The sequence below is a fragment of the Girardinichthys multiradiatus genome, chromosome 24, assembly GCF_021462225.1.
Source record: "Girardinichthys multiradiatus isolate DD_20200921_A chromosome 24, DD_fGirMul_XY1, whole genome shotgun sequence".
NCBI classification, from domain to species: domain Eukaryota; kingdom Metazoa; phylum Chordata; class Actinopteri; order Cyprinodontiformes; family Goodeidae; genus Girardinichthys; species Girardinichthys multiradiatus.
Window position 1 is genome coordinate 11,697,714 of NC_061816.1, and position 21,656 is coordinate 11,719,369.

The 21,656-nt window shown below is 41.4% G+C and overlaps 1 protein-coding gene across 4 annotated transcripts; it reads left to right on the plus strand.

Moving 5' to 3' along the window:
• The first annotated feature begins 845 nt into the window (after window positions 1-845).
• On the plus strand, window positions 846-21,121 carry jam2a (junctional adhesion molecule 2a). 4 transcript variants are annotated; one of them, XM_047355356.1, is made up of 11 exons: window positions 848-1,227; window positions 8,240-8,305; window positions 8,460-8,570; window positions 9,899-10,048; window positions 10,128-10,315; window positions 10,677-10,779; window positions 10,860-10,967; window positions 11,116-11,128; window positions 17,595-17,666; window positions 20,197-20,230; window positions 20,311-21,121. In XM_047355356.1, exons 1-11 carry the CDS (start codon window positions 1,179-1,181, stop codon window positions 20,347-20,349), a joined length of 933 nt encoding a protein of 310 aa, XP_047211312.1. In that variant the 5' UTR covers window positions 848-1,178; the 3' UTR covers window positions 20,350-21,121. The 4 variants fall into 4 exon arrangements, with proteins under 4 accessions (XP_047211314.1, XP_047211312.1, XP_047211311.1 ...); XM_047355355.1 differs by having other exon boundaries at window positions 850-1,227; window positions 11,113-11,128; XM_047355357.1 differs by lacking the exon at window positions 17,595-17,666 and having other exon boundaries at window positions 850-1,227.
• Window positions 21,122-21,656: the final 535 nt, after the last annotated feature.

Sequence of the window (21,656 nt, forward strand, 5' to 3'; positions counted from 1 at the left end):
TTAATGTAACAGCTCATTATTAGCCGTAATGAGAAAATAAAGTGATAAACCTTCTGAAAATCGGACTCATTTATGGGTCAAAATTACAAACAGGACAAAACGTAACTGAATTTCAACAAACCATACAACGTTTTTTAAGAAGAAGAAAAAAAAAAAACACATAAAAGAGAAAAACTCAAATCTTAACGATTTTTTATGTTTACTTAAATAATCAGTGAAAACTACTCATTTAGAAGCAAATTACATTAACTAGCCATTTCCAGGCTGTGTGAGGTAATGACAAAATGCTCATGATGCTCATGATTATGCTTTGATATAAATGACTATTGTAGCTCTCACACACTGTTTGTAGTCATTATCTGTGGAGGTTCTCCAGTCTCTTGCAGGTTTTTCCAAAATAGTCCTGCATATAGCTGCATCCGTCTTCCCTGCCGCTACTGGATAAAAGCCTTCCCACAGCATGATGCTGCCAACACCATGTGCCACTGTGAGGAATGTGTGTTTAGTTGTTCTGGTTTTTATGCGCTACTCTTTTAAATCCCAATAAAATACATTAAGGTTTGTGTTTGTAATTGACAGGGTGAAATACATCAAGGGATCTGATGAGTTGTTTTTTTTAACCGATCACAAATAAAAGCTGTTGTGCCAAACAGTAGATTGTCTGTTTTTATCTAACATTAAACTTTAAATATCAGGTGAATGAGTGAGGATGGATCGGTCTGGTTCTGAAGCCTTTCAGCGGTGCAGTGCGCGTCTTTGGACACGGCGCTGCGCTCTAAGCGCTCCGCCGCTCTGCCCGCCTCCCTCCCTCTCTCTCTCTCCCTCTCCTCTCCCTCCTCCCTCATCTCCACCTCAATCTCAATCAGCACCGAAACAGAACAGCACGGAAAAAAGAAAAAACGGGACATTCAGTCGCGTCCGTGACAGTGACCGATGCTCGCCATTCCCTGGCCGCCGGCACCCTGCGCCCCGCTCATCCCGCTGTAAAAGCAGCTCCGCGCCGGGGCAGTCCGGACGCTTTCTCTCCCCTCCCTCCGCCGTCTGGACGGCAGTTTCTTCCCTGGATGTTGGATGAACGATCGGAGAGTTGTGAACAAGTGTGAGAAGAACGCCGAGGCTTCGGGATCTGCCTCCCCGCTCCGTCCAGGGAAGACGAGACTCAGCCAGAGTTGTGGACAATGGAGGGGACGTCCCTGTATCTTCCTATTGTTGTTTTACTGATGCAATGTAAGTGGAAAGTATTTATTGAAAGGGAGCACTTTCTTTCTTGGTGTTTGTGTTTTAAAACGGAGGATAACAGCCTAAATGTTGCAGTTATTGGCTGGATTAAGATCAACACTAAACGCCAATTAGTTGAACGCTTTAATGAAAAGATCCAATTTTTAAAGCTAACAGCCAGAATTTTCAGGAAAATCAATCAAACCCATTTTAGATATAGTTTGTCACCTTTCTAACATGTACTGGTTAGGGTTTTATTTGTTTTGATGTTGTAAATGATTAAATCAGGATAAAATTGACTCTTAAAAACAAGCTTTTAGGTGCACGTTCTTATGACATCACACAAGGCAGGTTTTAGATATTTCCATTTGAGCTTTTGTTTCTCGTTATTTCTGATCTGTGTTTGCATTTTTTTAGTCTAATATCTCCCTCAGAGGCATTTTATTTTGTACGGCTTGCGTTCTTACGTCTGTAAAAAATAATTGCTAAGATGAGCCCAGTTACCCCTTCCATGCATGCACCCTGCAGCAAGTCTACATCTGTGCCGTCATTTCAATTGGCGCCAGGTGGAAAAGGCGTTCAAGTAACCTGGAGTAGAGTAAGCTCAGACTTTCAAGTCATGTGTTTTACGAGTGGTGAATATGCATGGAAACCAGCCAGATGGGAAAAATGTATTTCTGCTTCAGCCTCGTTTTCCACAGCAGCACCCACATTGGAGTCAGACTCCTGCCAGAGTCAGCCAATCAGCCTTGTGTGATTTCATCAACCCTGCTACACACAAAGTCAAATTACCAATTTCTTCTTGTTTTATATTATTGGTCCCTGTGAAATCCTGCAGTGCAAATTAGTACCGTATTACCCAGCTGTGTGTTTATTGTAAGTGTACATTTATTAGTGGAGTAAAAATACATAACTAGATAGTGTCTTTAAAACCAGTCAGAAATGTAGAGTTGTATTTTAGTTATAATAATCGACACATTTGTTGCTTGGTGAAATGTTAGAGGAAAAAACTGAAATTGACAGTGGGCTGTGTTTTTAGAGCAGCTGGGTTGGGTTTCTAGAGGTTTGGGCCTGAAGTTGCCTTGGCGTACATTTTAAACACTGAGATGCTCTCAGGATGCTGCCTGAATATCCTGTTTGGGAACCTGAGTGACGTTCATGGATGAGGAAAAGCTTTGATGGATGCAATGAGACGGTGCGAGTGAGTGATGCACACTTTACTCTGTGTAGGTGACATTTCACCACCTGCCAGGCCATCGAGTTCAGGGTTGTGTGTTATCAGTCTTGTCTTCTTGCTCGTTCTGCTCCTGAATTTCACTGCTTGGCCAAAACCGAGAGAAAACTGGGCGTGTCTCTGTAGCAAGAAAGCCACCCTCCCAAATATCAATCTCTGTCTCCCACACACACGGTGTGCCTGACTGAGACAGCTGTTGCTCCCTGCGTTGAGCTCACACAGTCGGGCTTTATTCAGAAAGAGAACACACACACAACAGTGGGGAGAACAAGTATTTGATACTCTGCTAATTTTGCATGTTTTCCCACTATCAAAGCATGTAGAAGTCTTTAATTCTTATCATAGAAACTCATCAATTGTGAGTGACTGAATCTAAAAATCCAGAAAATCACATTGTGTGATTTTCAAAGTATTTGATCATAGTTTGTATTTGGTATTTCCACAAGTATTTGATCACCTAACAACCAGTAAGAATCCAGGCTCTTACTGGTCTATTAGTTCTTCTTTAAAAAGCCCTCCTGTTCTCCACTCATTACCTGTATTAACTGCACCTGTTTGAACTCGTTATCTGTATAAAACACACCTGTCCACACACTCAGTCAAACAAACTCCAACCTCTCCACCATGACCATGACCAGAGAGCTGTGTGAGAACATCAGGGATAAAATAGTAGACCTGCACAAGACTATGATGGGCTACAGGAAAATAGCCAAGCAGCTTGGAGAGAAGCAACAACTGTTGGTGCAATTATAAGAAAATGGAAGAAGTTCAAGATGGCGGTCAATCTCCCTCAGTCTGGGGCTCCATGCAAGATCTCACCTCCTGGGGCATCAGTGATCATAAGGAAGATCAGCCCAGACCTACATGACAGGAGCTTGTCAATGACCTGAAGAGAGCTGGGACCACAGTCTCAAAGAAGACCATTAGTAACCCACTACGCTGCCATGGATTAAAATCCAGCAGGAAACACAAGGTCACCCTGCTCAAGCCAACATATGTCCAGGCCCATCTTTACCAATGACCACCTGGATGATCCAGAGGGGGTATGGGAGAAGGTCCTGTGGTCTGATGAGACAAAAATAGAGCTTTTCAGTCTAAATTCCACTCACTGTGTTTGGAGGAAGAAGAAGGATGAGTACAACCCCAAGAACACCATCCCTACCATGAAGTATGGAGGTGGAGGACGACTGCACTGTATTGAGGGGAGGATGGATGGAGCCATGTATCGGGAGATCTTGGCCAACAACCTCCTCCCCTCAGGAAGGGCACTGATGATGGGTCGTGGCTGGGTCTTCTAGCGTGATAACGACCCGAAGCACACAGCCAGGACAACTAAGGAACGGCTCCGTAAGAAGCATTTTAAGGTCCTGGAGTGGCCAAGCCAGTCTCCAGACCTGAACCCAATCAAAAATCTTTGGAGGGAGCTGAAAGTCTTCATTGCCCAGCAACAGCCCAGAAATCTGAAGGATCTGGAGAAGATCAGTATGGAGGAGTGGTCCAAAATCCCTGCTGCAGTGTGTGCAAACCTCATCAAGAACTACAGGAAACGTCTGATATCTGGAATTACAAACAAAGGTTTCTGTACCAAATATTAAAGTTTAAGTTTTGTTTTTCGGATGTATCAAATACCTCATGCAATAAAGTGTAAATTAATTACTTAAAAATCACACAATGTGATTTTTCTGGATTTTTGTTTCAGATTCCGCCACTCAGTTTACTTATGAGTACCTATGATAAAAATGAAAGACTTCTACGTGTGTGTGTGTGTGTGTGTGTGTATATATATATACACACACACACATATGCACTGAGTTCACGTCTGTTTTTCTCTGCAGCCTTGAAAAGTGCCATCGACTTTATCTCCATTGTGCAGCCAGACAGGGTATTTCCTATGGGCCCGTTCTCCCTTCCTCTCATCTGTTCCCTGTTAATTTGATTAAGAGCCATAATTATTACTGCACCACTCTTCTGACCCCAGCACAGGCCTGCCAGCGCCCACCCTGGTCTCTGTAACACCCTGTTCGGACCTTGTAATGAGAGTGAAGCTGCAAGCCAAGGCTGGAGTGTGCCGTCCTTCTATTTTCTGCTCGGCCAAGACGCTGGCTGTCCCCCTGAGCTCATAAGCTGTCGCTGTGTTTGGTTTATGTTAATGCTGCGCACTTACAGTGCATGAGCATATTAAATACCACAGAGGCCCATGTTTGATGCTATATTGGTAAACCACTGGGGACCTCCTGCTGTGATGCACATGAATAACTTATAAGAATCTATCTAAACAACTTTGTGACTCATTCTTGGTGGAATAATCCGTTTTATCCAACGTGGCAAAATACATGGACATTTCCTCGGAATCGTTTGTTGTCATGGGTTGTCTCAACATGCAAACAATGGCCAAACCCTGACAGGATGCTGCTGATTAGACCTGATTCTCTATTGACATTTAAAATGGCTAAATATAGCCTGATTAGATCTGACCTGTGATTGCTTCATGTTGAGTTCAGTGACCAAACCCAAACAACTGTCAGGGTCCCTCTGCAGTCCAGAAAAGTAGGGGAAAAAAAGTGTTTCCAGACTTTATTCCCTTTACTGTTGTATAACAGTTGTCTATCCATCTATCTTACATCAATTTATTCTTTCTTTCTCCTGTCTCAATCCATCAGTCAGTTTGTCTTTCCATTTATTATGAAGCTGAGGAACATCTAGCAGGGCTGTATCAGGGTGCATGAATGAGCCTCATGGGCATGATTGCTTGGATTTAGTCGCAGAGCTTTACTTAACTTTAGCATGTTAACATTAGCTACGGCGCAGTTGTGAGTTGATCTTAACAGTCCATGTGTTTATCGTGTGCCTCAATGCCTGTAAGCTGTCGGTGTTATCAGTGAAATGTGTCAGACGTAGTGGGACTTCCATGCAGAGCCTCTTGTCTTGTTCTTTAAGTGTTTCTGTGCATGCATGTTGTCATCCCTGCAATGTTTCCAGTTTTTCAGAGACACTCTTCAAAGGTGGCACCAGGCCTGCTCTCACACTGTACAACAAGAGATTCTCCCGTTTCTGGTCCCCGCTGTCGGAGACCATCTCCTTTGCCTTCAGTCCCACTTGCTCTTTTATTCATGCTCCTGCAGGTCTTAAGTCCCTTGTCCCCACCTCCCCCCTCCACCAACCTCCACTCAGTGCGACTCACTCTCCTTCACTCCATTTGAATTCTATTCTTAGGGACGCTCATCTCTCCTTGATCGTTCATTCTTGTCCCCTTTTAATCTGATTGCATCTTTCCTCCTCGTCTTGCCCCTCCTTTGGTGAAATTGTGCTTCCCTGAGGGTGTCGAGGTACATGGGCCAAAGTTACGTTAATCCTGTTAAGCCGCCTCAAGTTAAAGCGTGTCGGACTAAGAGGAACAGAGACTGTCTAGAGGGAAGGATACACTTATTTGAGGCAAAATTAGGAGTGAAGCTGATGTGAGCTGCTCCAAATTTGGGGAAAGCGTTTGCAGATTTGTTAATGATGCAACTGGCAGTGTTTGATTGGGCTGCAGTGTATACTTAGAACAGTAGTTGGAAATCTGTGCTGGTGCAGCCATCTGTATGTATCATGCTGCTTTATTTCACTCTTCCTATCTTTTGTCTCAGCTTTCCCTGCTTTGTTCTGCATTGCCTCTCCGTTTGCAAGGGGAAGCCCTCTGTGACTCTGCAGCGTATAACATGGCAAGAATGGAGCCAGCTCAGGAAGTCACAGACTAACAGGAAACTGGACGACTGCATGCTTAGTTTTAATTTTACATTCATCATTTAAAAGAACAAAGCTCGGAAAAAAACTGCTTTCTCACCAGGGTAAATTTGGCTCCTGAGCTTTTATTTCTGATGACACCAGAAAATATTTCCTCAGCGGAACATTTTCTGGTGTAATTGTTGATGGTTTGTGTGCTCAGCAAAATCACAGTTTCATTTCCTTTTAAGAACTGGCAGGGTAAGGTCCAGCCTTGTGCTTTTTATCAAATGGGTATGATTCAGTGATGACTGGCTGGTGCGATCGCCTCAACATTTGCAAGTGGAAAACATTCAAGACCATTGAAAATCTTCTCAGAAGTGAACATCCTGTTGAATTCAATTTAACATTAGACAAGTCACCTCAGACAAAAGTGTTGTTTCACTATTTTTTTCTTTTTTTGTTAGACTTCAGTGTTTCAGGTTATCTAACAAGTTTTAATATCAAATAACCTGCATAGGTAAAAAAAAAAAAAGAAGTTTTGTTTGCATTGCACTTGATGTTTCCATTTTAGTAGGAGACAAAAAGCCACCCATGGCAACCTGACCCGATGTAAAAATGTAATTGTCCACCTTGTTAAGACGTGAAGTAATTGCTATTAACCGCTTTGTTTTTAAAGCTAAGATTAACTTCACAAGCCATACTAAGGTCAGATTACTCACAGGTTTGCAGTAGAATCAATAAATCACCTCAATAGTACCTATCTGACAACATGAAGTAGGCTTAAAGATCTCAAAGGCAACACATAATGCCACCGATCTTAAGAAATTCAAGACCAGATTTGGAAACAATTTCCCCATCGGTAAACCAGGCAACTATAAACACACCAGGTCTTAAAAATGCTACTGATCCTTTGGCACCCTGAAAGAAACCCCTGATTGGTCAAACTCTCTCGCCTGTCATCAGTGTAGAAAAGGCTACCCAGCCATTTCTTAGCCTTTGGGATCATAGCGGGAGCAAGGATCCAGAAATCAGGAAAAAACAACAACATGGCAAACCTTGCCAGCAGTGACCATCTGACCAAAATTACATTTGAAAACTCATCCAGGAGGTCACTAAAGAATCCAGAAGAACATCTAGAGCAATGCAAGCCTCATTTGGCTCAGAAAAGGTAATTGTTTCACCTGGACAAGTCCACCTCAGAAAGCAAAATGAATGTTTTGAGGCTGCCTAGTCATGAAGAATTTGAATCTGATTCAGTTGCTGAAGCAATTAGGTACCCCCTGTTCATCCAGTATGACTAAATTAAAGCAATTTAGTCAAAGTTCCTCTTTAGGGATACAAAACAACTATTTCCAGTTATTGCAAACACTTGATGGTGTTTTGAGCGCCAGTTGTTAGGTTAAGGGGGCAGTTTTCCTTTTCACATAGAGCCAGGTTGGTTTGGACAGTTTTTTTCCATTAATAAATTAAAGTAATGTAAAAAAAAAAAAGCATATTGTATTTGAGATTTAAGTGAGACTAATAAAGGAATAACAGTAAAAACATGGAAGAGGGCAACAAAAATACTGAAAAAATCAGGATATTTCAAGCTGTTGCTTTAAGGGTGTTATTTTTGAATCATCCACATCTTTTGCATTTTGAAGTAGGTTTGGTTTAGCACACAGGAAACGCAGCAGCTGCCTCCTCGACTTGTTTTAATGCGAATTATCATAGACATAGAAGGCAGAATGAATGCCCCCTCCTCATACGTGAAGTTAATCTGGAGCAGCCGTTGGGTGAATCTACTGGCAACTTCAACCCAACCTGGGTTTAAATAAACACAAGGCGAGCTCCTCCTTAAACCTGCAGGATTAAGTAAAAGGACGAAGTAATCCTGTCTATACTGCTGACCTCCTGGAGAAGGAGGCCCGCTGTGTTTACCTCATACATCAGAGTCCAAAGATGGCCATTAAGTATTCTCCTCTTGCAGTCTGGGAGCATGTGAAGCATTTTAATTCACCTTGTCTCTTAATGGATGACAGGGGATATTGCACAGTAATTTTCTGTTGCTTTAACCGCCCACTTCGTCTGTTCTTCCTCTAGGTTCCCCCTCTGTTCCCGTGACCGTGTCGACCAACAGACATAAGGTGGAGGTAGAGGAGTTCTCAGGTGAGAAGCAAAAGAGGCAAAGAAAACGCTTCTGTCTGATTGTCCCTGGCGGGAAAAACCAGTTGGCTATAAATAGATCAGGCCGTTAAAATGCCACTGATCCTTTGCCACCGTAGAGGAGAGCCCTGATTGGTCACACTCTCCCGCCTTTCAGATGCAGTGCTGTCGTGCCTGTTCCACACAGAGAACGACCAAAACCCGCGAATCGAGTGGAAGAAGAAGGCAAAAGAGGTCTCGTTTGTCTACTTCAACGGACGCTTCAGAGGTGAGACCTGCAGGGGGCCTTGCTTTATTTCAGCTGGAAACACAGGTGCATCTCAATCATTTAGTACATCCTTGATATGTTGATTAAATCATCACAATTAGCAGAAATGAACAGATGAGTACATCACCGTGTGTGTAATGATTATGAGTTACATATTCCAATTTATTAAGAGGCAGCTAAAGGATGAATGAGTGTCAAAGCATAACAGCTTAACCGGTCTCCTCTTAGCCTCTCACCTTTGATGCTGAATAAGTAATGAACACAGAAGCTTTCACCAGGCCGGACCTGTTAAAGATTTTCTGAAGTGTCTCAGTGATTTGACATGTCTTTGACCTACTGCTGCCTCCTCCTCCTCGCTGGCAGCCTTACAGCTGATGGTGGTTTAAAAATGTCCCATTGCCTTCATCATATCTTCCTGTGAGGTCTATGACAATGGCTAATTAACCACCTAGTATGAGCATGTTATTCCCCCAGTGTTGTGTTTTAAAGAGCAGATCGAGCATATTTTTATTAAAAAGTACAACTACATACTATTGTCTACTGGTTACTGTTGGTCAGGAGGAGTTTTAGCTCTATCTTCAGTAGTGAAGAACTTTAGCTCTGAATGTTGGCAGGCTCAAAGTCATAAACTCATGGCACTAACATCCACCACTGTGGTTGGCAGATGCAAGATATTTCCTTTGGTGGAAAAAGTGATCCAGTCCTCCATGATTATGTTTCACAATAACTAACAATTACTAGAGATGCCTTTGGTTTGTTTTTAACCTTGGGTACGATTATGCTCCCTGTTACAACCAGTCCTGAGCAGGGTAACAATGAGGGATGTGATAACTCCCAAGTCTTTACAGATGGTTTTGTAACATTTTGTTGCCTGATAAGTTCTAACTTTTTATCAAATGTGTTTCGTAATGTTCCCACTGTGACCAAATTTTCCATTCTGGGTTAGAAAAGTCTCCATATCTGCAGTCTTGTCACTTCAGGTTTCCATTTTAGTTGGACGATTACGCTTTAGTTGGATTCACTGAAAAACATCCCTACGATCCCTTCAGTTCAATTTCACTTGATGTGTTTGAAGTTTCTAACAGGATATGAGAAACTTGGCTGTGACCTAACTTACCACTGTGTTCTGGTCTGGGGGAAAAACCTGAATTCCTCTTAGATCTTTACTGTGAAAAGCAGGAACAGTCTCTCCAAGGTGGATGTTTTTGTAATAATTCAATTTCTAGGATGGATCTTGTCAGAGAATGGTTTATCAGATGCACGCTGCCGCTTTAGCTCTCGGCCAGGCAAGACATTTCCACTTCCTGACCTTCTGATATTCCTCTCAGGTCCCTTCGAAGGCCGAGCAACCATTGATGGGGCGACAGTGACGCTGCACAAGGTGACCCAGGAGGACGCCGGAGAGTACCGCTGCGAGATCAGTGCTTCCCAAGACGCCGTCAGCCTGGGCGAGACCAACATCACTCTTAATGTCCTAGGTAGACCCAGCAGGACAAACCGAAAATGATATTGGAGAAACCTGAGTTCTGGCTCACTTTTTCTCACCTTGTCACTCAGTGCCCCCACAAACCCCCTTATGTGAAGTCCCCGCCTCGGCTGTGACGGGCTCGGTGGTGCAGATGCGCTGTCGGGACCAACAGAGCGTCCCACCTGCTACATACTCCTGGTTCAAGGACAACAAGCCAATCAGCCCGCCCCGTCACGCCAACGCGACCTATCTAATCAACTCCCACACGGGAATACTGGTGAGACAGCAGGCAGATGAGGGAAAAACAGAAGGCAGCTGGAGCGTTTATCTCTGTCTCCTTCAAGCTTTGTCTTATTAAAAGGAGGTTAGAGATGGTTCAGCAGTATTCACACTTATAAAATGTATTTCTTTGTCAAAATAAAACCTCAAAGTAGATTAAATGCATGGTTTAAAGCTTTGCGTTGGCTTATTACATAAAATACAATACTTTTGCATTTGTAATATCACTAAATGTGAAGACGCTCTAGATGTATGAATACTTTTGCAAGGCACAGTAGAAATAGGACAATTTTCCTGATCCTGAGTCTCACTGCAGGATTCTTAGATGAAATCATGCTTCTGTTGTGTTGCCTCTGCAGGAGTTCAAAGCTGTGGCCAAAGAGGACAGTGGTCTCTACAGCTGCCTGGCATCCAATGGGGTGGGATCGCCCAAAATGTGTGTGGGCAAGCACATGGCGATAGGTGAGTTTCCTCCTGCATCTTCCTCTGGTTCCTTCCTAATAAACCAGCTGATCATAGCTCACTCTTCTTCTCGCCTTAAGAGGACGTCAACATCACTGTAATCGTGGGAGCCGTGGTGGTGGTCTTCCTGATCCTCGTGGTCTGTGGCTGCGGCGGGATGCTTTTGCACCGTAATGGCTTACTCACCCGTAGGTTTCTTCCCACACTCATACAAACAGTAGATTAATTATTTTCATTCTGTAAAAGCAACTCATCTTGACCCTGATTCTCTGTCCGTCCGTCCGTCTCCCCCCCCCCCATTGCGTCGACCCCACGGCTGCGGCTCTCTAACAGAAGGACCCAGAGGGAGGTAAGAGCTTTGTGATTGCATTAACATTGATGTGAAGAAACCGTAATTTCTGAGGATTGTCGTTGCGCTGCTCCTGACTGTGTGTATGCTGAGTCAGGACAGCTGCAGGAGAGTGTTTTTGAGTGATACCAACAGATGTAAACCACAGGGGCAAATGGTTTGGCTGCTAAGTTTAGTTTGGAGGCAGTTTTAATAACTTCTGTGAAATTGATCTGAAAATGTAGCTGGAAAAATCTTTCGGAATAATTACTTGCTGTTAATCAGCAAGAAGGACAGTATTGGCAGGAGAAACTTCTGTGGGCAATTAAACTGATTGGAAGGCTAATTTGAAATGGATTATGGAGATACTGTAGGATGAGAGTGTGGTCTGGTAGATAGGCTGTTTGAAATGGCCCTTTTCCATTGGTCCCTACTGAGTCACTTTTAATCTTTTCCGTTAGTAACAGCTACGTGAAACATTATTTTTAGTACCTGGTTGGATACGGTTCCATCCGCGGGGTCGGGCTGAAAACGGCTGTTTATGTGGATCACGTTACCTTTTCAGACTGCGGGGACATCTTGGTATTGACCATCCCGCCCACATTGAGATGGGACCAAACCGTGTAGAGCCGACCCGAGCCGAGTAGAGTTGGTACTAATGGAAAAGTGCTAGTAGTTTACAAGAAAAACGAGTGCACCATTTCATTTCCTGTGTACATAATAATCTCCTTCTCTGTAAGTAACTTTCCATCACCAGTAGTCTGCTTTAGTACTGGCTCCTCTTGAACTAGCCTTTACCCACAGCCTCCAGGACCTACTAATCTGGATTTATTCTTAATGACGATGGCAAGAAAAAGTTCAACTGCAAGTAAAATGTTAACTGCTCATAACCTTTGGCCAGAACTTAATTACAAAAAATCCTGAACTATCCCTTGAAGAATACATCTCCACATTGGGATTAATTGCTGGTTACTCATAGGTAGGGCACTTACAAAAACAACAGCATGACTTTAAACATCCCAGCAACAATAAGAAACACCTAACCAGTAGGGATGGAACCAGTCTGCTCCAGAAAGGTATTAATATCCTGATGATTTTCTATCAACTAGACGCTAATCATTTGTTTTAAATATTGTGTCCCATATTGTGTCACACATCACAGGTACATTAGGGATTTAGGTGCTCTTTTATGAATGATATGTGGAATCATCCAACCATTTACATACATGTTAATAAAAACATCACAAAGCCTGCCTCCTGTGCTTTTTTTATGCTTCTTAGTATCTGCAGGTTATTAACCTAAGTGAGCCTTTTTAAAAACAGTCGAGTCTTTGCGGCAAATATGTTTTTTGGAGCTTTTTGGAGTCTGGGTTTCTCTTGGCAGCACAGATGTCTGATCTGCCGGTCTATTGATTATAACATGTAAACATGATCTGTGTAAAAAACAGCTAAATATAAGTTTAACCATAAAAGATAATGGAGAAAATGTGCTTTAGCTTGTTTGATAGAGGTGGATGTTTTTAATCCAGCAGAAATGAGGGGATTACAAGATAATCTCAATTTTTGCATCAAAGCATACATCCCCAATCTTTTTTAGATTCATTTTAATAAAGAAAACTATGAATGTTATGGTTGGTGATTTATTAACAGACCATAGATGTGAGACGCATTAAATGAATGTGGTTGAAGGAATCCCCATCCTTTAGAGTGAGTTTAACAGAACAAATCACTTTGTTTGTTGGCGTGCTCTCCTCTGGACCTGGTGGTTGTGGGTTTCAACTTTGATTATGGCCTCAAGGGATTGAAACAAGACTCGTAGGAGGTGTGGAAAGTCTGGAAATGAGACTTTAATTTATCAAGACACATCGTTATCTGGCTTTTCTGAGGTTTTCCTCCAGGGGTTTTAGTGGTGTTTGGTTGGTGCAGTGGTTGAGGTTCTTCACTCTAGATCTGGTGGTTGTGGGTTCAAATGTTGTTTATGTCTCTTTTTCAAGTGATTGAAGCAAGAGACACAGGATGGTCAGAAAATCTGTAACGTAAAAGTTTATGTAGCTACCCTGATTGGAAATTTGATCTCATATGTGCCATGTATCAGAAAATGTTGTCAGTTGGTTAGCACAGTGGTTAAGGCACTATGTCCTGGTTCTGATGGTTGTGGGTTCAAATGTTGTTTATGTCTCTTTTTCAAGTGATTGAAGCAAGAGACACAGGATGGTCAGAAAATCTGTAACGTAAAAGTTTATGTAGCTACCCTGACTGGGAGTTTGATCTCATATGTGCCACGTCTCAGCAGATGTTGTCAGTTGGTTAGCACAGTGGTTAAGGCATTATGCCCTGGTTCTGATGGTTGTAGGTTCAAGCCTTGGTTGGGCCTCCGCACATGGGCTGGATTGCTACTGCACCACAAAGCTTAAGGAGGCAGGGTATATTCAGATGTCAATTGAGAAGCAAATGACATACTTTCACAACTAGACATTGACTAAATACAGCAAGGCTGCTACGGCAAGGGGGAGCCAGGACAGTAGGTTAGGGTGGGGGATGTGTTGTCATCCCCCAATCATGTTTTGTAAAACCTGTAACTATGAACTGAGCTGACAATGAGTAGAGTAGTTTAGTTTCTACCTTAGTATTACATTACACTTGAGATGTTGTGTTGTCATATGCAGAGGAAAAGTCCAGCACTGTCAGCTTGATTTCCTTTTTTTTCATGGTTGCCCCAAACCAGCTCACTTTATTACTAATCTAATGCAAAAACTAGAAACATTTATTGTCAGCTCATAGTTACAGATTTTATTTACACACATTTTACAAAACATGATGTGGGGGATGCCAACACATCCCCACCCTAACCTACTGTCCTGGCTCCCCCTTGCCGTAGCAGCTTTGTTGTATTTAGTCAATGTCTAGTTGTGAAAGTAGGTCATTTGCATCTCAATCGACATCTGAATATACCCTGCTTCCTTAAGCTTAGTAGTGCAGTAGCAATCCAGCCCATGTGCAGAGGCCTAACCAAGGCTTGAACCTACAACCATCAGAACCAGGGCATAATGCCTTAACCACTGTGCTAACCAACTGACAACATCTGCTGAGACGTGGCACATATGAGATCAAACTCCCAGTCAGGGTAGCTACATAAACTTTTACGTTACAGATTTTCTGACCATCCTGTGTCTCTTGCTTCAATCACTTGAAAAAGAGACATAAACAACATTTGAACCCACAACCACCAGATCTAGAGAGAAGAACCTCAACCACTGCACCAACCAAACACTACTAAAATCCCTGGAGGAAAACCTCATTTTGATAAGCCAGAAAACAGCATGCCTCAACAGATAAATGTTTCATTTCCAGACTTTCCACTCTCCTACATCTCTTGTTTCAATCACTTGAGGCCATAATAGAAGTTGGAACCCGCAACCACCAGGTCCAAACCGGAGAGTTGGGGACGTATGCTTTGATGCAGAAATGGAGATTATCTTGTAATCCCTTCATTTTCTGCTGGATTAAAAACATCCACCTCTATCAAATGTTGTGGAATTTTGTTATCAAAGTGGGTAGAAGTTGACTCATAACAAGAGAAAATCCGGACTTTGTCTTTATAAGTTTTATTCAAAGGCATTCAGCGTTTGAATGACTCTGTCACCGAGCAAGTCAGTTGAAACAGAGCCCCGAACGCTATTTACACACAGTATTTATACCAGAACATGACAGTGTTATCTCAACTGCAAAGAGTCTGTGTTTTACGACCCTAGACCCTTCTCGGGTTCAAAGGTGACAAGGTTACCTAGGAACAACCACCTACTCTCCCAAAGGCATCACCCTAAAAAATGGCCTTAACCATTAAACTTCTGATAATGACTTTTACAGCTTTCTCCAATAACACAGAGGTTCAGGGGAGTGAGGTAACCCAAAGGTCATACACTGTGGAATGTTTTTAAAAGAATTTCCATCACACAAACAAGCTACAGCACATTTTTCACCCTTCTCTTTTATGGTTAAACTTATATTTAACTGCATTTTACACAGATCATGTTTACATGTTATAATCAATAGACCGGCAGATCAGACATCTGTGCAAAAAACACCTTTGCTGCAAAGACTTGACTGTATCTAAAAAGGCTCACTTAGGTTAATAAGCATAAAAATAATTACAGGAGGCAGGCTTGGTGATGTTTTTATTAACATGCATGTGAATGGCTGCATGTTTCCACATATCATTCACAAAGGAGCGCCTAAATCTCTTATGTACCTGTGATGTCTGAATCGTTTGAGCCACAACATTAAAGTTACTTACAGAGAGGCAGATGATTATTTACACAGGAAATAAAGGTAGGATGCAGTGCACCATCAATGCTCTTCCTGTGTGAAACATGCTGAGAGGATTACAAATAAAGCCTGGTTAAACATACTTTTATTTCACTGTTATTGTGAGAATTACCATTTACATCATCGGCGGTACGCGACCTCCTCAATCCATTGCCTATTGACTGTTCTCCTCCAAAGACATAAGTTGTCCCATCAGGGAGGACTTGAGGAGGACACACATCACATGTTATGCATAGGTAGCATTATGCTGCTAAGTCCACCAGGAAACGTCTGCACAGGAAGCCTTATATGTCAGATGTCATTATCTGTCCACAAAAAGGTCAAATTGAATTCATCTTTTTTTTTAATAATCCTCTCATCTTTACCGTCTCTATTGTGGTTTTGGGATTAGACCAGTGGAGAATTACACTGAGCACTCAACACGCACGCAATTACTCATAGCAACTTGAGTGTCCAAAGGAGAGCACAGAAGTAAACGGGTGTGTGGTGCAAAAGTGACAAACGACCAGATATGGTGTTTTTTATAGGTGAATTGGTCCTAATGTAGGGCCTGCTTTGGTTTGACTGTTTGCAAACACGTGGTGCAAAATTAACAAATTCATAAACTTACAGATTTTCACTCAGCTGCACTTTGTCCAGCCATCTAAACATGGCTGCACAAGTATGCATACTCCACCTATGTTGCAAAAACACCGTAAACGGCAGGATCCAATTTGTTCAAGTGTCTCTGTACAACACACCTGCAGGTAGTCTTAATGTTGTGGCTAATTCAATCATACACCATGTAAGAAAATGATTTAGAGGCACAAATAAACCCTGTCTTAAAGAAACACATTATTCAGGGGGAATTACAAGATGGAGTCCCTTTCTTTGGTTTTGCGGCATAGTTGTGAACAGTCAGTGTCTTATTGATTTAAAGAATTAGGTAGAATTACTCACAGAAAAGTCAAGCTAACTGCTGTTAAGTTGCAGAATTCATTTTCATTTGATAAACCCACATTAACTAAAAAAGTTTTTAACTTTTAGATCAAAACTCACATTACTTCTTTACTTAAAAAAATATGTTTTTATCCAACCAAATTAAAAGTGTTGGCAATGTAAACAACTGTCGTATGCAAAAGGAAATAAACGTTTTAAAGCGTTGCAGTTTAGTTGTTGGTGAAAAAATTTGTTTCTATTAAGCCGTCGTCATACCGACCCCTAACAACCCCACTTATGTCACTAAAAGAATGAATGACAGAATGTCACTGAAAAGTTATTACTGTTGCAAACATGTATTTATGTTCATTTTGATGACTGTGGCTCAAAGGTAATAAAAACACAAAGTGCACTTTCTCAGATATTACAGAATTGGCTGTTTACAAAGTGCGGTATGCAAGTATATTAATAGAAAGTTTAGTGAAAGGAAAAAACTGATAGAAACGTGCATAAACAACAGGGACAACCACAGTCCTGACAGGACGAGGCGTGGACTGCAAATGGTGTCAGAACGTCAAGAACCACCACACACAGACATTTCCAGGGCATTCTCTACAGCTGTTTTTTTGATGGTGTAAAGCCACTCCTGAACCAGAGACAAATGACTGGACTGTTGGTCCAACGTCCCAATTTTCAATAAAAGGGAGAGCCCAGAGAGTAGAGGCACAGAATCCACAGACTGAAGGCAGCAATTAAAGAACTGCAGCAGAACCACAGGCTGTCCACCTTCATGTCACGCTGCACTCATGCAGTAATTCATGCAAAAGAAGCCCTGACCATAGTCTGAGTATTTATGAGTAATTATGACCAGTACATGGTCATAATTTTCCATAAGCTGACTTTTCTGTATAAATAATCTTCTATTTTTGTTTGAATTTTGGGTTTTCATCACCTGTAAGCCACGATCATCAAAAATAATCAAATATATAACTCTGTGTGTAATGATCTACATAACACGAGTTTCACTGTTTGAACTGAATTACAATAATAAATTAACTTTCTAATTTACTACTATTTACCTATAGTTAAAAAACACCTGAAGCTTTTAAAAGAAACATTTCACACTGTAGCATAAATTTAGATGTAACCTTCATTTCCCAAACTACTGCATGGCGTGCACTGTGAGTGTGACATGACTCCACTTTTGTGAAAGCCACCAACCTGACACCCCCCACCCCCACAGGTCATTTTGGATCTCCCAGTGTCACGGTGCAGCCCACATCAGCAGCCAAACCCTGCACAGAACAGAAGACACGTGAGTGTGACACATGAGGAAAAATTCACAGCCAGAAGAGTTTAAATCTCATTACCAACACCAACTCCAGGAAGCTGCTGAAACACAGCCAAAAAATGGTCACCCCCACCACACCCCAACATCCCTCCCTGGGGAAATAAATCCTAGCTACGACCGTTTTGTTTGGATTAAACTAACGAGATAAGGTGTTAATTACTGATCTGTAGAAGTGCTGCTAAGCCGCTTTCTTTTACTCTTGGAGTCTTTTCTTTGTTTCCTCCGGTCCTGGAAATCTAGTCCTGAAAGCAGCTTGATATTTAACACACAGAAGAGCCCGGAAGATCTCACTCTCAGAATTAATAAGTGAAGGTGTTGAGTATCATAATGCAAGAAAAGAAAAAAACCTCTATGCTGAATATTTCAGCCCAAGAGGGAAATATCTATTTGCTCTCATTAAAAATAAAACAACATTTAGTGCAGGAGAAAGCTCAGCTTTGAGTCAAAATGTAAAAGCAGAGGTCCTGACATTTAAACAATCACATCAGTGAATCTGAATAATTCATTGAATTCAACTTTGACATCTGTACATTATTGAATGAGTTATGTAATATTTATAAGTTCAGGCAGAAATATTAATGTGCCTAATAGAAAAAGAAGATGTTTCATTTACAATTTAAATGATCAAATGCACTACAGTAGAAGCCTCAGTTACTACATTTTTTATAAAAAGTTTGAAATGGATGTTACAGACTGGGACAGTGTGTTGTAGTTATGAGTAGTCAGTATCTTACCTGGAGTAGACAGCATCCCAGCTTAGAGAATCATGGAGGAATTCTCCTGGTGTCGTCCTTGGAGCCAAGAGTGGAATAAATACCTTTGCTGTTTGTTGCTTCTGAGATTTGTTCACTTTGTCAGTACTTTAAAAAAAATTCTGTCACGTTAGGTACTAAGTGCATCCTGCTGCTGATCAAAAATGGCGTCTATGATGCGTTCGATTTGCCTTGGAAGTCAGAATTTAGATGTGCGTCACAGCCGATATGAGCCCGTTCTAGTTGGAAGTTGGAAAACCAGTGGGATTTACTTATTTTTCCAAGCAAACTACTGTTAGTAATACAAGCAAATAACTTAATTTGCACTGTAGGTCCTGCAGGAAATTCTGTCAAACCCTGGTTGTGTTCTACACTTGACAACTATCTTCTGTACTCTCCACATGGAGGGACTAATGCGTAGGTCAAAATGGACGCTTTCATTCAAAATGATAAAAATATTAAATATGTAAATTAGAGCAGCTGTTATAGGAATTCTGCCATTGTAAAATACAGTCTATAAAAGCAAAGAATAAATAAAGAGAGAGTAAATCAGATGCTCGGCAGTGGGACAATGACCTTTTCGTATATTTTTACATCACTTCAGAAACATTATGATAAATGAACAAGCACTAGTTCAAATTGGAGCTGTGAATTATGAACATGAACCAGATCATTTTAACATGGCTGAACTAGTTCTTGTTGAAGATGATTTTTTTAAATTGTTTTCCCTGGTTGGAAATTTAAAAATAATGATGAATATTTAATCCGGTGTTAAACTTCTAGAGGATTTTTGTTGAAATTTGCTCCTATTTACAGTCTCTTGTCTCTGCCCTGGTCTGACTGGCTGTTAGCTAGCTTCCCTATGATGTCCCTCCAGAACTTGGCATCGCCGAGTTAAGGTGACAGTTTACCTAACAAATACTTGGAATAACTTGCCAATAAACAGATTTTTAAACTGGTACTGTAGGGATTTCAGGTTGACGGTTTGATAGAGGCAAAGCCACTTTTAGTTGATGCTTGTGTATATAATCCTAATTGTTTTTAGTCATTGCGTACAGAAACAAGATAATTATGAGCCTTTCGGCAAAGGCCCTAATCAAACACAGTTTTCTGATGGGTACAGCCAGTGGGGGATTTTGATCTGGGCGAAATGGGCAATTGTTCAGGGCAGCGCTAGAATTAGGGGCGCCATATTTAACAATTTTTCTTTTTTGTCATTTGCACCCTGATAGAGTTTGCTATTGCATGTGCAGGCACCCCATGTGTTGCTAACCGAGCTCAGGCACAGTTTGCTGTCAGTCACACTGAGCTCATGTTAAATGAGGCGCTAATTACTCCATATCTGAGCGCTATCTTAAGCTTCTGCAAAACCAGCAAATTTCAAGAAATTGAAATTGCTGCTGTTGTAGGGGCATAAGTAGGGGCTCGTCTTAGACGTTTTGCTCCTTTGCCATTTTGATCATTTGGGGGCCGAAAGGAAGCAGCTTTACAACAGACGTCTTGTCACTACCAGAAGGGTTAACAGGAAAACTAAGTTGTATGTGAAGATTGGTTTGTTTGTAAGTAAAAAATATGGGAAGAGAAGAAATGGCACATTTTTGTATATTACACGGTTCATCATCAAAGCCGTGACTCAGTTGTCTTTTCGCCCAGTTCCATGTATGATGTATGTTGTACAAGCAAAGCGAGGTGTGAGTCACAACGTAGCTGTCTTATGTACTTACCCTGGCTTTGTCTTTCAGGTCTAATGTCAACTATATCCCCCCACCCCAAGAAGTAAGTGTCTTCTTAGCTTTTGATTGTGTCACATCAATTGACCCAGACTTTGTAAATTATCATGTTTCTATCCTTGTCAGCACCAGGATTTCAAACACACACAATCATTCATGCTCTAAGAAGCTGGCTCTCCTACGACGGGCAATAAATCCCCCCCTCCTGTGATGAGGTGCCAACTATGGATTCAGATAACTTTCCCTGCTTTTGGAGTCGGACCGACCTTTTGATCTTCGCTTTATTGTCATTTTATTTTAAGTTTTTACTTTTGCTTTTTGTACTTTTACCCATCAACATCCCCTGCTCTCACGGGACTAAATGCAGCGTTGTGGTACTCTGCTGCCCCCTACTGGTTAGATCTTGAACGTGGTCCTTTGAGGATTGGCAGACTTGATTTTATTTTATCAAAGTCGGATGTTTAATTCAAGTGACTCTTATTTCTGTTTTAGAAACTAAATCTAAGGGGAATTCTCTGAAGCCATACTGAATTATGTCAGTTGTTTCCTGACAACTCAGACTTAAATACAGCTTACCTCCAGTCAGTATTGTGTCTTCTGTCTCAGGCCCAATCATCATTAAAACCCCCTCTCATGATCTTAGTAATAACAGGAGGAATAGTCCAACTCATTCTACTTGAGACCAACCCCATTCCATCCTGATGTGCCTGCATGGTCTTCTTTTATAAATGTATACATCTATCTACAGTATACCTTGTGCCTTTTTAATTTGACTGTCATATCGATCTCGGGATCACACTTTTTTGTAAACAAACTTGCCTTACTTTTCTGTCTTTATATATTCTTGTGCCACTGTTTATCGAATGATGTGTGGATGACTTGACAGAGTTTTATTTGAATGGTGGATCAATAATAAAAGTTTTTCTATTAAACTATACCTTCATCTGGGAAGTGATTTTCCTCCAAGTAAAGCGTGTAAAATGGACACTGTTAGATCAGAATCTTCAAACACACAGCTACATACTGGACCTGCTCATACTTTTTATATCCGCTCTGGAAGCAGCCTCCTGAGATCAATCTCAAAGCACGGCAGCACAATCCTAAAACTTTAAGCACTGGGTCAAATAAAAACAGCATTTCCGCTGCTATTTTAGGCTTCAAACAGTCATCCTGGAGAGACTTAAATGCATCCCTGACCTTGTCATAATGTGGCACTCTCAAGACTAATTCAGAGTGACAGCCAATTTCTATCTAGGTCACCAGACATTTGGCTCACTGTAATTCACTGAGTTTCAGATAAGAATAACATTTCACATCAAATTGAGGTTGGGAGCTTTTGGTTGTTTTTTTTTTTTTTTTAAACATAAACCATTCATAGAAAGAGAAATCATACTTAGAAATCTAGAATCATAATCCAACACAAATGCTTTAGCATTTTCCAAGATTTTTAGATTTGCTTTTACATTTGTCCC